General features: G+C 43.8%; 1 protein-coding gene across 9 annotated transcripts in view; it reads right to left on the minus strand.

Annotated features, from left to right (window-relative positions):
* UBE2F (ubiquitin conjugating enzyme E2 F (putative)) overlaps window positions 1-17,147 on the minus strand; it is a 178,856-nt gene that overhangs the window by 48,528 nt on the left and 113,181 nt on the right. For all 9 annotated transcript variants that reach the window (XR_015732083.1, XM_087885707.1, XM_034426200.3 and 6 more), the window contains one exon: window positions 11,847-11,904. Coding sequence is in view for 8 of the 9 variants with exons in the window: in XM_087885707.1 (XP_087741833.1) it covers window positions 11,847-11,904 (58 nt within the window). In the remaining variant the exon portion in view is untranslated. The remainder of the gene's footprint in view (window positions 1-11,846; window positions 11,905-17,147) is intronic.

A 17,147-nucleotide genomic window follows, 5' to 3' on the forward strand; every position in this document is an offset into this window, starting at 1 on the left:
CAAGGGCATCGTTGGGGTGGTCCGGGGTGGAGATGTACAGCTGAGTGTCGTCAGCGTACTGATGGTACTTCACCCCGAAACCGTGGATGATCTCACCCAGCAGCTTCACATAAATGTTGAACAGAAGGGGCGAGAGGACCGACCCTTGTGGCACCCCACATACAAGGGGCCTCGGGGTCGACCTCTGCCCCCCTGTCAACACGGACTGCGACCGGTCAGAGAGAAAGGAGGAGAACCACCATAGGACGGTGCCCCCCACCCCTAACTCCTCTAGCCGGTGCAGCATGATACCATGGTCGATGGTATCAAAAGCCGCTGAGAGGTCTAATAGGACTAGGACAGAGGAACAACCCCTGTCCCGAGCCCTTCAGAGATCATCAACCAACGCGACCAATGCCGTTTCCGTGCTGTACACAGGCCTGAAGCCGGACTGGAACGGATTCAGATACGACGATTCATCCAGGTACTGAGGGAGCTGTTGCGCTACCACGCTCTCAACAACCCTCGCAACGAAGCGAAGGTTGGAGACTGAACGGTAATTTGCCAACACTGCCGGGTCCAGGGAAGGCTTCTTGAGGAGAGGCCTCACCACCGCCTCTTTCAAGACGGCGGGGAAGACACCCTCACTCAGAGAAGCATTTATAATCCCCGGGAGCCAGCCTCGTGTAAACTCCCAAGAGGCCAGCACCAGCCAGGAGGGACACGGGTCCAGTAAACATGTGGCTGCGCTCAGTCTGCCCAGTATCCTGTCCACATCTTTGGGCATCACAGAATCAAACTCTTCCCAGATAATACTCACAAGACCTGCCTCTGTCCTCCCCCCTGAATCTACCCAGTCAGAGTCCAGGTGTTCCCGAATCTGAGCGATTTTGTCATACAGATATTGTACAAAATCCTCGGCTCTACCCTCCAAGGGGTCCTCCTGCACTTCCTGGTGGAGCAGGGAGCGGGTCACCCTAAACAGGGCGGCTGGGCTGTTATCTGATGACGCAATAAGAGCGGCAAAATAGTTATACTTCGCCGCTTTTATCGCCACCAGGTAGGTCTTAATATGAGACCTTACCAGTGTTCAGTCAGATTCAGAATGGCTGGCCCTCCAACCGCTCTCCAGGCGTCTTTTCCGGCACTTCATCTCCCTCAGCTCCTCAGTGAACCAAGGAGCCAGGCGAGATCAGCGCCGGGTCAGAGGCCGCAAAGGCACGACCCGATCCAAAGCTCCAGCGGCCGCCCTATCCCAGGCGGCCACCAGCTCCTCAGTCGAGCCATGTGCCAGAGCCTCAGGAAATGGCCCAAGTTCCATCTGGAACCTATCTGGATCCATCAGGCGCCTGGGGCGGAACCACCTCAACGGTTCCACCTCCCTGCGGCAGAGTGTGGCGGTTCGAAGGTCAAAGCGAAGGAGGGAATGATCCGACCATGACAAGGGCTCGATCACTATATCCTCTATCTCAAGATCACTCAACCATTGACCAGAGACAAAAGCCAGGTCCAGCGTGTTTCCCCCCGTGTGAGTAGGGCTATGAACTAACTGGGTCAGGTCCATGGCCATCATGGAAACCATGAACTCCCGAGCCACCTCAGACGCCTCCCCGGTGGATGGCAGGTTAAAATCCCCCATGACCATAAGCCTAGGGATGTCAACCGCCACCGCAGCTATAACGTTGAGCAGCTCGGGCAGGGCTGCTGCTACGTGGCAGGGAGCCAGGTACGTAACCAGCACGCCCATCTGCACCCCATGACCCCACTTCACAAGGAGGGACTCACATCCAGCTGTCTGAGGAACAGTGGCCTCCCTCGGACCAAGACCTTCTCTAATGACAACCGCCACCCCCCCGCCCCTCTCCTGTGTCCTTGGCTGATGAAATGCGTGGAAATCGGGTGGGCACATCTCAACGAGGGGGACCCCCCCTCCTGGCCCAACCAGGTCTCCGTAATACCCACCAGGACTTCTCCCTCCTCCTGAACAAGATCACAAATGAGGGGGGCTTTATTTACCACAGACCGGGCATTGCACAGCATCAGCCAAAGGCCCAGGGCCTGAGGGTCTGTGCAACCTGGGGAACGAGAGGAGCATTGGAGGCCGGAGCGCGCCACCGCTTGGAGCCAGCGGGCGCGCGCTCCCACAACCTGATGTGGCCCCCTGCTCCCGCCATATCTGCCCCTCCCACCCACAGTACTGATGTAATGTCCATCCACAACACAAGCTCTAACCCCCTCCTTGACCCCGGTTCCTGCACCTCTGGTGCCGCGCTCTTGAGCCGGCTCTGCCCTCCTCCCCGACAGGTTCTCCCCCAAACCCACAGAGCCCACCCCCTCCCAGAAACCTTTAAAACCTTATCTAAAAATTTCCCCCAAAAACCCCACAACCCCCTCCTCGCCGCATGCCACCTCTCGTGATTCCAAAATCCGTCATCAAGGTAGGCTCTCGATAGTGAGGAGGGCCAAACCTGCGAGAGGAGGGAGTCTCGCAGCGCAAGCAGGTCAGCAGCCGTAAACATTACAACAGTTATATATATATACAGTTTATTCTTTCCTTAATGTATAGAACTACCCCTCTTTTCTTTTGTTGTGCTGATGAAAAATATAATTTCCCAATTTTGGGGCACTCCAATAATTTCCTGTTTTGCTTTTTTATGTGGGTTTTTTGAAGGCAAATTATATCTACCTTCAACTTTTGTAATCAAATATAATTTTTTCCCCTTTTTATGGGGGAATTCAGTCCATTTATATTTATTGACAACAACTCGTTTTCCCCCTCTATCTCCTTTACTTATATATAGATCTTATTCTCCTAGTTGTTCTTATTTGTCTTTGATCTTTTGCCGTTGCTCCTTCTTGTTCTGCTTTCTCTGTTTCTCCTTTTTCTTGTGCATTCCTCTATTCTCCTGTTGGTTCCTCTTGTCTTTGATATTCCAATTTTCAGCTTATTTCTTGTCCCTCATTTGCAGCAATGTAACTATCATAGAATTCTATCGTCTTGGTGCCCACTTTCACCACTACTTTTTATTCTAACGCTAGAAAATCTACTTAGAAGAATTAGACTCAATCAAAATATAAAAGGACTTAAGGTTAAAGGAGAAGAATACAAGGTTCAAGCATTTGCTGACGACCTTGTATTCTTCATAGAAGATCCATTAGAAACAGAACTAAAATTAACAGAAGAAATAGAGAAGTTTGGTAAGGTGGCAGGTTTAAAAGTGAATAAGGATAAGACTAAAATATTAACTAAAAATCTAACAGCAAAACAAATAGAAGAATTAGAAAAATAATCAGGATTACAAGTAGTTAAGAGGGTAAAATATTTAGGTATCAATCTGACAACTAGGAATGTGGCCATAAAAGATAATAATTATGGGGAGTTAGTACAACAAATTAAAAATGATTTAGAAAGATGGGGCAAACTAAACTTATCATTACTAGGAAGAATTGGGGCGATTAAGATGAATATACTCCCGAGGCTCCTCTACTTATTTCAAACTATTCCAGTTAAATTAGAGAAAAACTTTTTTACAAACTTGAACAAAATAACATCAAAATTCGTATGGGAGGGGAAAAAACCAAGAATAAATTTAAATATATTACAGGATGATAGATCTAGAGGGGGTTTTGGCCTACCAGCGTGGGACAAATATTATAAGGCAGTGAGTTTAACATGGATTAAGGAGTGGGTCAATTTGGAGAATTACAGGCTACTAAAATTGGAAGGTCACGATTTGTTAAAGGGGTGGCATGCCTATTTGTGGAATGCCGGGAACAAAATCTATAAACATTTTAAAGACCACATTATAAGAAATTCACAGATTGGCATTTGGTTCGAAATTAAAAACAAACATTATATGAAGGTTCCCAGCTGGATATCTGCATTGGAGGTGGCAACACACCCCAACACATTAGAACCCCATAAGTTATTCAGATATAAAGAAGTACTGGATCCCCAAGGAAGATTTAAAACACGGCAGGAACTCAGGGAACAAGGCATAGAAATAGATTGGTGGCCCTACATACAAATACAAATTAGATATAATAAAGACAATGAAGGAGGAATTGAAATAAATCCCAACCGACTAGACAAACTATTAGAAGCCAAAGATGGAAATTTGATTTCAAAGATTTATAAATACTTATTAGACTTTGACCTAGCTGAAAATCTAGTCAAAGGAAAAATGATAGCTTGGGCAAGGAATATTGGCAAAAATATACAATTGGAAGAATGGGAAAGGGTATGGGAAACCAATTATACAATAACAAAATCTGTAGCATACAAGGAGAACCACTACAAGATGAGGTACAGTTGGTACCTAGCCCCTGCGAGATTAGCGAAGATGTATGCAAACCTTAATCCAACGTGCTGGAAATGCAAACAAGCACAGGGAACCTTTTTCCATGTCTGGTGGCTTTGCCCAAAAATTAAGAAATATTGGATAAAAATAAAAATTTGGATATCAGAAATAATTGCGGAGGATATTGAGTTAGAACCAGAAATTTTTTTGTTAGGAATGATTAAACAAAACATTAGAAAGGAAAAAAGGTACCTAATATTACATATAATTACGGCAGCTAGGTTAGCCCTAGCCCAAGTTTGGAAAACAGATCAATTGCCATTGGAACAGCAAATAATTCAAAAAATTTACACATGTGCAGAAATGGATAGACTAACGTTGAAATTGAAAGATAAGGAAGACTCAAAGTATTTTAAGATATTGGACAGTTGGTATGAGTGGATAAACCAATGGAAAAGAAAGTAAAGTCAAAATTTAGTATGGAATTAAAAGTAATAATTATACACCGTCATTAAGGGGGAAAAAAGGGGAAAATTAGGTTTGTATATACGTGTACTTATATACATTATATATACTTTGTTTATTGTTTGTTGATATTGTTGTTTGAATTTTAAGGTTGTGAATGTTTTATATAATTTTATTTTTAAATTTTTTTTAATAAAATTTGTTTTTAAAACGAAAAAAAAAAAAAGAATTCTATCGCCTTATCTAACAAATCCAGTCTGTATCTTTTACCATCCCAATCCACTAATATTCCCTCTGGTACCAACCATCTGAAATTTACTACTCTTTTAATTAGTTTAATAGTCAAGAATTAATATTGCTTCTGTAAATCTCTTACCCTCCTACTAATCTGTTTCAGAACCACAATTTCTTTCCATCTGTAGAGCAATGGATCATCGCCTTTTTAAATATTTCATCTCTTGTTGATTTAACAAATCTCACGTGTACATTCCTTGGGACCTTATGTCTCCTTGCATAGCTTGTGTTTATTCGAAACATTTTGTCTATCTGTTGTTTCCTATCTCTAGGGCACTTGCCAATAACTCAGTCATCACTTCTGGGAGGTCTTCTTCTTTATCATCCTCTATGTTCTGAAATCATAGGAAATGAACTGCTTTCTCCATCTCTAAAATTATGACTGTCTCTTCCAGGTTCTTGTTTGCTTGTGTCAACTTTTGATTTATTTCCTCCATTTTTTTCTTGGTTTCTTCTGATTTGTCTCTCTATTTTCTGGCTCCTTTGTTCATTTTTTATCATTTGCTGAAATTTTCCTAGTCTTATGTCCATATTCTGAATCTGTTCCTTCATCTCCCCCAAATCACCTTTCACCGCATTATGATTTTTCCTTGCTTTCTCTTTCTGTGAAGTAATTACTTCTTGAATGATTGGAGCCGATTGTGTTTGTTTTTGGAAAGTATTTGTTTTTTCTTGTTGTAACTGTGTCTATTGATCTTTGGTTTGATGGGCGGGATGCTGCAGATGCCAGTGTGGAAGATTTTTTTTCTTTCCAATTTTTGTTAAGTTTAGAGCACTCATTTTTTTTTATCTTCTAGAATCAATCTACAATCTATTTTATAGTCTTATAGTCTTACAAATCTAATCTTACAAATTTATATAATGATCAGCTAATAACATATAATACCTTACTACCTACAGTTACTCCATCAATACCCTATTAAAGTCTATTTCTAAATTTCAACTTTATATAAATTCCAATATTAGAATATCAAATCTATAGAAAAAGAAAAAAAAAACACTTTAAAGTCAGGAGTTTTATAATCCAACTTTTCCTCCCAGTATCTTGTCCAAATATGTGTATATTGTTTCACTTTTCTTCTTTCACCCCTCAGAGTGTTTTGTCAAATGATGTTTGTAATCCAGAATGGCCCTCCAGACTTCCCAATGTCCCCTCCAAACTCCCCAATGTCCCAGCAATCCAAAAAAAGCCAAAAAACCAAAAAGCCAATTCACTCAGTGAGATTTTATGAAATTGCTTTGTGAGTTCAGCGAGCTTCAAAGATCACATTGCCTGTCCCCAAACAACAAGCAAACAGCCTTGCAGCTGTTTTCTTATCTCCTGTCTTCTTATCTATTTCAATTCTATTTTTTCTTCTTTTTTATTTCCCAAATTCACTTCCATCTGTGTTATATCTTTTTTCCACCACTAGGAGTCGTCCCAACTCTATCTCCTAGCTTGGGTGTCAGCAACCCATGGCTGCGGAGCCGCTTGCAGCTCTTTGGGCCCTCTGCTGTGGCTCCCTGTCCCATCACTGGCTGGTCCCATCCCTCACCCTCCCCTCCCAGTCACTCCTTGCCTGGCCTGAGAAGGTAAGGATGACGGCGAGGGGTGGAAAAGCAGCCAGGGCTGATTGTCTGGTGCCTCACTTTTGCTGGAGCTTCTTCTGGTCCTTGTTGGTGCTGGGCTTTCCTCGGTCGTTTGGGGAGATGCTCAATCTGCTCTCCGCTCCAAGACACTTGCCTGACCTGGCGACCCAACAAACGCCGGCCTCGCTAACACCAGGCCTGGTGGGCTGGGAATGGAATCTGGGAGGATGGGATGACAGAAAGGGGGACAGGCCTGCAGCTTTAAGAAGCTCAGGGCAGCGGGAAAAGGTGCTGGCCCCGCCAAACCTCGCATGCCCACCCCGGGAGTCAGGAAAGCCAAGGTTAGGCCAAGCTGGCAAGCTCTCCTTGGGGCTCTTCGCTACTGCTTTTCTTTTTTCTTTTTGGAAATCCAGGCTGGCTGAGGAACAAGCATGAAGCGCAGTGGAGGCTTCCCTTCGGGCAACCCTCCTCCCTCTTCTCCTCTTGTGACCCCCTGGCTGGCTGTGGTGGGGCTGGAAGTGTGTGCATGAGTGGGGAGACACTCAAGCAAGGGGCTGCCTGCCCTGCATGTACCTTTGCTGCGCTTTGGCTGAGCCTGTCAGCTCGCTTGAGGAGGGTTTCTCCACTCGTGCACACACTCCTGGCCCCGCCACAGCTGGCCAAGGGGTCATGAGAGGAGAAAGAGGGTCCCCAAAGGGAAGCCTACATTACGCTTCACGCTCATTCCTCAGCTAGTCTGGATTTCCAAAAAGAAGAAAGAAAAGCAGTAACGAAGAGCCCCAATGAGAGCTCGCTGAGCTTTCCAAGAGTGTGAGAAGAGACACAGACAGAGAGAGAGAGATACAGAAATACACGCATGCACACACACAGAGAGACATAGACACACATATGCACAGATACAGAGAGAGGGGGAGAGAGGGGGAGATAGAGAGACATAGATACAGAGAGAGGAGAGAGGGGGAAGAGAGGGAGAGGGGGGAGATACAGAAAGAGGGAAAGAGAGAGACATAGAGAGAGGGGAGAGGGAAAGAGAGAGACATAGATAGAGAGAGGGGAGAGGGGGAAGAGAGGGAGAGAGATAAAGAGAGAGGGGAAGATAGGGAGGGAGAGACAGAGAGGGGGAGAGAGGGGGGAAGATAGAGAGGGAGAGAGACATACAGAGAGATACAGGGAGAGGGGGAGAGAGAGGGAGAGGGGGAGAGAGATACGGGGGGGAGAGACACAGGGAGATACAGAGAGGGGGAGAGAGGGGAATATAAGAGAGGGAGAGGGGGAGAAATACAGGGAGAGGGAAAGAGAAAGACATAGAGAGAGGGGGGGAGAGGAGGAAGAGAGGGCCAGAGATACAGAGAGAGGGGGAGAGAGAGATACAGAGACAGGGAGAGGGAAGATAGAGAGGGAGAGGAGAAGAGAGAGATAGAGGGGGGAGAGCAACACAGAGATACAGTGAGAGGGGGAGAGAGAGAGACAGAGACACAGAGGGAGAGAGGGGGGAGAGAGGGAGAAGATAGAGAGGGAGAGGGGGAGAGATACAGAGAGAGGGGGAGGGAGAGGGATAGAGAGAGACAGATACAGAGAGGGGGGAGAGAGCGAGGGGAAGAGAGAGAGATACAGAGAGTATGGAGAGAGAGAGGGGAAGATAGGGAGAGGGGGAGAGTTACAGAGAGAGATAGAGAGAGAGAGGGAGAGAGAGAGAGAGAGAGAAGTGTTTTGCGGTTCCTGGTTCTCTGCCCTAATGACTGGCTGGGTAGGTATGGCTGGGGGGGGTCATGTGACTGGGAGTGACGTCGAGTTGGCCACACCCACCCAGGTTTTGTGGCTCCCAGTGGTTTATTTTCTTTGGGAAACAGGTCCAAATGGCTCTTTGAGTGTTTAAGGTTGCAAACCCCTGTCCTAGCTTATAAAGCGAAAGTTTAGCTTTTATTTGTCTGATAGTTCACTTTTTTATTTTCAGGTATTCAAAAATATTTCCAATATTTTAAGTTTCTTTTCAAGTTTCAGTCCGGTCTTTTCTTTATTATTTAACTTAATATTCTCCCATTAGAGTTCTTTCTGTTTTCTGGATCTGTCATCTGTCTCTTTACATATTAACTCGCTGTTTCCTTTTAGAGGCAGGAGTAAAATCCCTTCCTCTTGCCTTTAGAGAATCTTAAATTTCAAAAAGTATCTTTATTCGGGAATTAAATCTCAAGAGTAGAAATTGGAACAGTTCCAGTACACTGCTCACAAATCACTAGTTCATGCTTTCCTTTTGGTTGTCACAGCTTCTGTCAGACCGAAATGGTCGCCTCTTACTCCGTTGGTTGGGAGGATGCCCTCGGATCCAGCGGGAAGACCGCCAAGTCCCCGCAATCGACAAGGGGTCCCTCCTTTCTTCATCAACCCTCCAGGGTGACATTGGCCCCTTAGGGACTCCAAATGGAGAAAAATCAGCTGGGTTTTGCGGAGCCCCACTTCTCCTCGGCTGTCTCAACGCGATGCCAACCGGATGTTCCCTGGCAGAAGCCATTTTGTTGGTTCTCAGTTGCCACACACTATGGAAGGAGGGAAGGAGGATGGAATGCAGTGCCAGACACAACACTCCTCTCTCTCGTGGGAATCAAGATCATCTCCACAGGTATCGGATGAGAACAGAGAGGAGTGCCTAGGGTAGGGGTCTGCAACCTTAAACACTCAAAGAGCCATTTGGATCCATTTCCCACAGAAAACAAAACACCGGGAGCCACAAAACCTAGATGGGCATTGCCAACTCGACATCACTCACTCCTACCCAATCACATGACCCTCGAGCCATGCCTACCCAGCTGGTCATTAGGGCAGAGAACTGGCTATTAAAAAAACACTGGGAATCACAAAACCCTTTTGACCCACCCTCTCTCCCTCTATCTCCACCACTCTCCCTATCTCCCCCCTCTCCCTCTTTCTGTATCTTTCTCTCCCCCCTCTCTATCTCTCTCCCCCTCTACCTCTCTATCTTCCCCTCTCTCCCCCTCTATCTCTATCTTCCCTGTCTCTCTCTCCCTATCTTCCCCGTCTCTCTATCTCCCCCCTCTCTGTCTCTCTCTCCCCCTCTCCCTATCTTCCCCCCTCTCCCCCTGTGTGTCTCTTGACTTCTCTGTCTCTCTCCCCCCTCTCTGTATCTCTGTGTCTCTCCCCCCTCTGTATCTCTCCCCCCCTGTATCTCTCTGTGTGTTTCTCTATGCCTCTTTCTCCCTTCTCTATCTCCCACTGTGTGTCTCTCTCTCCCCTTCTATCCCCCCATGACCCTGTATCTCTCTCTCTCCCTCTCTCTCCCCTCCTCTGTGTCTCTATGTCTCTCTCTCTCCCCTTCTGTCTGTATCTCTCTCTCTGTATCTATGTCTCTCTCTCTTTCCCCCTCTCCGTATATCTCTCTGTCTATCTCTGTGTGTGTGTGTATCTCTGTATCTCTCTCTTGGGGAGAGATCTCCCCTCTCGCTATCTCCCAGCGAGGCTGGGCCAACCCAGCAAGCTCCCCTTGGGGCTCTTTACTATTACTTTTCTTTCTTCTTGGCAACTTTTTGGAAATCTGGACTGGCTGAGGAACGAACCAAAGCGAAGCAAAGGCTCACGCGGGGTGGGTGGCCGCTCACTTGAGGGTCTCCCCGCTCATGCACACCCTCCCGGCCCCACTACAGCTGGCCAGGGGGTCATGAGAGGAAAAGGAGGGGGGAGGATTGCCAAAGGGAAGCCTCCGCCATGGCTCGTGATCCTTCCTCAGTCAGCCCGGATTTCCAGCATGGAGCCAGCATGGGTTTGTTAAAAACAGATGACGCCAAACCAAATTTATTTCATTCTTTGATAAATTAGTAGACCAGCAAAATGCTGTGGACATAGTATACTTAGACTTCAGCAAGGCATTTGACAAAGTAGATCACAGCCTACTTCTTGGTAAACTAGATAGACAGCATCACTACTAGATGGATTCATAACTGGCTGACAAACTGTACTCAATGAGTACACAACAAGCAGTCCTTAATAGTACTACATCTACATGGAGGGAAGTAAGCAGCAGGGTACCATAAGGTTCCGTTTTAGGCCCAGTACTCTTCAATATCTTCATAAATGACTTAGATGAGGGAATAGAAGGGGAACTCATCAAATTTGCAGATGATACTAAGCTGGCAGGAATAGCCAACCAGAAGACAACTCAGGATCAAAAAAGATCTTGACGGACTTGAACAATGGGCCCTATCCAACAACATGAAATTTAATGTAGAGAAAAGTTAAGTTTTACACCTTTGGCAGGAAAAACCAAGGACACATGAGAGATTAGGCGAAACTTGGCTCAAAAACAGTAACTGTGAGAAGGAGTCCTAGTGGACGATCACTTAAACATGATCACTTAAACATGAGCCAGAAATGTATGACAACAGCCAAATAAGGTAATAAAATCTTTGGTTGTATAAATAGAGACATAGAATCAAAATCACATCCTTAGTAAGACCACACCTGGAATACTGCATCTAGTTTTGGTTATCACATTACAAAAAGGTTTTGAGACTTTGGGAAAAAGTGTAAAGAACAGCAACTGAGGTTATTAAAGGCCTGGAGACAAAAACATATAAAGAACAGTTACAGGAATTGGGTATGGCCAGTCTATAGAAAAGAATGACTAGAGGTAATATGATAGTAATATTTCAGTATTTGAGGGGCTGCCACAAAGAAGAGGAGATCAACTTATTTTCCAAAGCACCAGAAGGCAAGGCAACAATGGATGGAAACTAATTAAGGAGAGAAGCAACCTGGAATTAAGGAGTAACTTCCTAACAGTGAGGACAATTAATCAGTGGAACAGCTTGCTTTCAGAAGTTGTAGGTGCTTCATCACTGAAGGTTTTTAAGAAAAGAATGGACAGCCACCTGTCTGAAATGGTATAGGATCTCCTGATTGAGCAGAGGGTTGGACTAGAAGATCTCCAAGGTCCCTTCCAGCTCTATTGTGATTGAAGTAGAACTGGAAGTCAGATTTCCCATAGTTCCTTGGGTACTCTGAAAATCTTTCATATTTATTGTGAACTGCCCAAAGTTGTCTTTTACAAAACAGGCAGCCATGTAAATTTATAAATTAAAAAATTAAGCCCCATCTATTTTAGAGGACAAGAGCTTAAACTCCCACTGAAATCAATATTACATGGGTTGGTTGTACCTTAAGCATTTATTTTCTGAAATGTTTCTAATATCTAAAGTAAAACTAAAGAAATATTTATATATAACTCACCTTTAAGGTTCTAGTTGGAGCCCAGCCAGTGCCATCAATAGAATGTTCTCTTAACAAACTGAAAGAGATAACAAAATATTATCTTATAAGTACAATTCACATTTTTAAATACACTAGGTTTTAGAAAGTATTGCCAAAGTATATTTAAATTATAAAAAGTTCTGAAAGCATCATATTATGTTATTTATATCAAATACAGGTAGTCCTCAACTTACAACCATTTGTTTAGTGACCGTCCGAAGTTACAAAAGTACTGAAAAAAGTGAGTTATGACTGTTTCTCACACTTATCGTATTTTTCGGTGTATAACATGCATGGTGGAAATGTCTGTGCGTTTTATAGAGTGAATGTTGCCGAAGCCCCACCCACCCACCGGCCCTACCCTTCGGCTTCTACCTCCGAGCAATTTGCCTCCTTGCGGCAAAGAGCCTGGTCAACTTCAGCACAGCCTGATTTAGCATGAGCAGCTGATTGGCAGTTGAATCTGCCTCCCGGAATGCCTATCAGCTGTTCCAGGCTGCGGGGGATCACAGCTGCCGTTCATTGCCACTGCGACCTATCGCTGCCTCCGCGCACCCCATTTTCAGCCTCCGTGAGCCCCTTTTTCAGCCTCCGTGCACCCTGTTTTTGGCTTCTGCGAGCCCCATTTTTGGCCCGTTCCAGGTGGTGGGGATAGGCGGTAGCAGCAATCCCCACCCCCTGGAACAGGCCAAAAATGGGGCATGCGGAGGCCGAAAATGAGGCGTGCAGAGGCGGCGATAGGTAGCAGCGGCGATGGCCATCAATGGCATCGATAGGCGGTGGCGATCTCTGCAGCCTGGAACAGCTGATAAGCGGTATTCCGGGAAGCAGATCCAACTGCCAATTAGCTGCTTGTGCTAAATCAGGCTGTGCTGAAGCTGACCAGGCTGTTTGCTGTTTGCTGCAAGGAGGCAAATTGCTGGGAGGCAAAGGCAGATTTTTTTTTTCTTGTTTTCCTCCCCAAAAGCTACGTGCGTCTTATAGTCCGGAGCGTCTTATAGTCTGAAAAATATGGGTGTGTCTGTTGTAACATCCCCATGGTCACGTGATCAAACTTCAGATACTTGACACTAGGTCATTTTTATGAGTTACAGTTTCCTAGGGTCATGTGATCATTTTTTGCAACCTTCTGACAAGCAAAGTCAATGAGGAAGCTGGATTCCTTTAACAACTATTACTAACAACTGTAATGATTCACTTAACAACTGTGGCAAGAAAGGTCATAAAATGGGGCAAAACTTACTTATGTCAGCGTTTCAACGCTGGCATAGAGAGCAGAGGAGAGAGAGAGATAAGCTCTGAACTTTTGCCTGCTAAATCCCTTTGAAGTCGGGTTGTCGTGGAAATGAAGGGGGGAGACATTCCTGGGAAATGACGAGACAAGAAGTCTGAAGATTGACTTGGAAGATAGCCAATGAGAAGCAGAGATTTGGGGATCGGAAAGGGAGCGATTGGGGGGCAAAAGGTCAGTCTTGTCCGCATCGAGTCATGATCCGGTGGCTGTGCTCAATTAAAGAAAAGATTTCCTTAAAGATTGGCAGTTTGGAAATTCATTTATTTTGAGATAGCATCGAAGTCTGACAACTTAATTATCTTGCTTAGCAACAGAAAGTTTGGGCTGAATTGTGGTCATAAGTCGAGAATAATGTGTATGAACAGATATATAACTATATTTTTATTTTTTAAAAGATATGGAATTATATCTGATTTCTGAAGATGTTATTTCTTCAGATAATGAGAACTATTGAAATTATTAATATTGCTAGGGCTTTTTTTCTTCATATTCCTCATAATCTACCTTCTTGCTTGACTATTATCCTGTTAAACAAGACTCTTAAGTCTTTTTTTTTTTTAATTTGATTTATATGCCGCCCTTCTCCGGAGACTCAGGGCGGCTTACAATGTGCTAAGCAATAGCCTTCATCCTTTTGTATATTTATACAAAGTCAGCTTATTGCCCCCACAACTGGGTCCTCAATTTACCTACCTTAGAAAGGATGGAAGGCTGAGTCAACCTTGAGCCTGGCGAGAGTCGAACCTGCAGTAATTGCAGGCAGCTGGTCTTAATAACAGGGTGGTTTAGATCACTGTACTACCAAGGCTCCTATCATTGGCATGATAAAGAACCTCTTTTTTAATGTCAGCTTCAGTTATTTGAACACTAGCTACCACTAGTCTTCTTAAAACTGAATAGAACTTCTTTTCTTAATCTATTTTAATAAGATTTAATCTATCTTCCTTTAAATGGCAGCCTGATGGCAGCCTCAATGAAATGTTCTCAAGTAGTTCTCATATTTTCTATTATTTTCTGTGGCTCGACAAATTTCATACTCAAGAGATGAGATTTTGAATATCAGACAGTGGACTTTAAATAACATGCAGCTTTCAATGCAGAGAAAATTCTGACTGAGGGAATGACGGTTATCTCTTTCAGCACTGCAGTTAGAAAGAAGCAGAAGAGAAACAAGAGAAGGAGGGGCAAGTGAGAGGGTATTTTACAAAAACTCATGGGGCAAGAAAATCTCTCACCCCCTTGCTGTATTTTATTAATCTTCGCTCACTCATAAATAAGACTGATGAAATGCTCCTTTTAAATAGGAACAACTCAGACTTTTCCAATTCAGCAGCCCTCTGCTTCAATCAAACACAGCTGAATGATTCGATTAATGATAGCTGCTTGCAAATGTCAGAATTTCAGATTCAAAGAGCAAATAGAATTGCAGAAACATCTGGTAAAAAGAAGGGAGGAAGTATCTGCTTTTATATTAACAACCGGTGGTGTAAAAATGTCACTATACTAAAGAAATTTTGTGGTTGGATTTAGAGACACTATTTATTATTTGCATACCCTATTATGTTCCCCAAGTGTTTTCTTCATTCATCCTAGTTGAGATCTACATACCACTCCAAGTTTGCATATACAAGACATTGCAAACTTTAACTGACCAAATCCTATGTGCTGAACAGAGATATCCAGACTCCCTACTCATTGTATTAGGATAATTTTAACAGAGCTAACCTAAGCCAAGAGCTGCCAAGATACATTCAGTATGTCAACTGTCTCACAAGAGACAAGAATATTTTAGAACCACTGCTACTCTACATTAAAAGATGCCTACAATCGGCAACTGGCAAATGACCTGAATGTGTTCTGTTATAGATTTGAGAGGAGACTTCTGTCAATGGTCGCTACCTTCTCCATCTCAGATACACCAACATTAGCCAAATCTCCTACACCCAGCTCCATCCCTCTGGGCCTACCACCTCTGGTGATCACAGAAAAAGATGTGCGACATCTGTTTGACAGACATTTCAGGCTGGAAAAGCACCAGGCCCAGACAGGGTGACTCCTTCTTGCTTGAAAGTTTGTGCTGATCGGCTTCTGGTTTGGCTTCCGTCGCCGTCAGACGGTCTTTTGAGACCGCCAGCCCCGTTGCCCGTAAAGAGCTGCCTTTACAGCTGAAAGGCGGCTCGAAAAACTCCATTTCCTAAAGGAAATGTGAGACAGAGCCGGCGAGGGCAGGTAGAGCCCTCTGCGAAGTCCCCAGAGTTCTTTTTTACTCTTGGGGACGAAGCAGGTTGTGGCTCCCTATTTCCGCTCGCCGCTGCTCCGGGCTTCGGGAGAACTCTGCTTCTTGCAGAGCCAGGCGATGGGACCGGACCAATTAACGAAACTAACAGATCATCTGAATTAGCAGGATGAAATCTGGATCTGGGATCCTAAACTGCAAGTATTTCTAACCCCAAGACTGATTTTAAAAGTAAAGAAGAGTGAAAGGAGGAAAAAAGAGAGTTTAAAATGGCGACTGGTCGAGGCTTGAGAAAAGCTGAAAGCGAAAGTCCTTCCGTTTGAATAGTTTATTACGTTACAAAGTATCTAACAAAAGTGCTGGTTAGAAATGAAGAGAAAAATTCTTATTTCATGCGTCTTCCTTCTTAGAGATTTGTTATTGATATTGTTTGGAGAGAAGTCTTTTTCTTTAAAAGGAAAAAAAAATCTGTTTGTGTGGCAGGATGGCGCTAAAACTGACAAAGCCAGATAACCAAGCTGGGGGGAGGGCTCCCCCATTTATAAATCACATGAACAAGTTGTGAGCTTGCAGATGTAGAAGAATGGCTTCTCAGACCTAAAGAAATTTGTACTGGAGGAGATGGTAAGACATGATAAGACTGTGAAGCAGAACCTTGAAAATTTTAGACAGGAAATTAAAGAGTTGGTTCAACAAAAGTATGATATTCTGAAGCAACATATGAACAGTTTCTTAGAAGTAATTATGAAGATGGATGAAGTTATAAATTCAAAAATAGAGTCTAAAATGAAGGAAGTTGATGATAAGATTTATAATTTGGATAATAAAATACAAAGAATTGAAAATGATTTAATAATGATTCAAGAAAAAAGCCCAGAAGCAGAGTTTAAAAAAATAAAGGAAGCTGATTACAAGACTCACAATGTAGATAATATAAAACAAAGGATTGAAAATGAAGCCACAATAATGCAATTCAGATTCATGGAATTTGCGGTTAGAATTAGGGGAATACAGGAAAATAAAAGAGAAGATTTGAGAAAGGTGTCTGCTGAAGTTCTGGCTGGGATTTTAAAGGTTAGTTCTGAAGAGATATCCTGCAAGATTGACAAGGCCTACAGAGTTAATTCTTGGGTGGCGAAGCAAAGGCAGTTGCCTAGAGATGTGGTGATTTACTTTACTGATAAAGAAATAAGAAATGACATTGTGCAAAAGTCTTTTAACTCCACTCTTGAAATGCATGGAAGGAAGATTTGGATATTTAAAGAGCTGCCGCCCAAGATGTTAAAAGATAGAAAGGATTTTGGATTTTTGGTGACTGAGCTAAAGAAACAAAACATCCCATTTAGGTGGGATGTTCCAGTTGGTATAATATTGAGATATCAAGGAGAAAGATATCAACTAAATACTGTTGAAAAAGCGGAAGAATTTTACTATAAGTTTCTTAAAATGGGTTCAACATCTCCATGTATAACACACGAGGGGAATAAAGAAAAGCAAAATCAACAAGAGATTGAAACTCAGGCTAAGCAGATCAAGGCGGAGGTAACGGAAAAACAACAAGTTACAGAGGCCTTTCTGGACGAGCCGATTTTGGATTCTCCTTCAGAGGTTATAGTTGGATTACCTATAAATACAAGAGAGGCGGCTTTGGATTCTAACGTGATGACTTATCAAGTTACAGACCAGCATGGAAATCAATCAGTTGATATACAACTCATAGAAAGGAAACTAGGATGGAGATCTAAACCAC

This window comes from Pantherophis guttatus, chromosome 1, assembly GCF_059756535.1.
Source record: "Pantherophis guttatus breed Tessera chromosome 1, ASM5975653v1, whole genome shotgun sequence".
NCBI lineage: Eukaryota > Metazoa > Chordata > Lepidosauria > Squamata > Colubridae > Pantherophis > Pantherophis guttatus.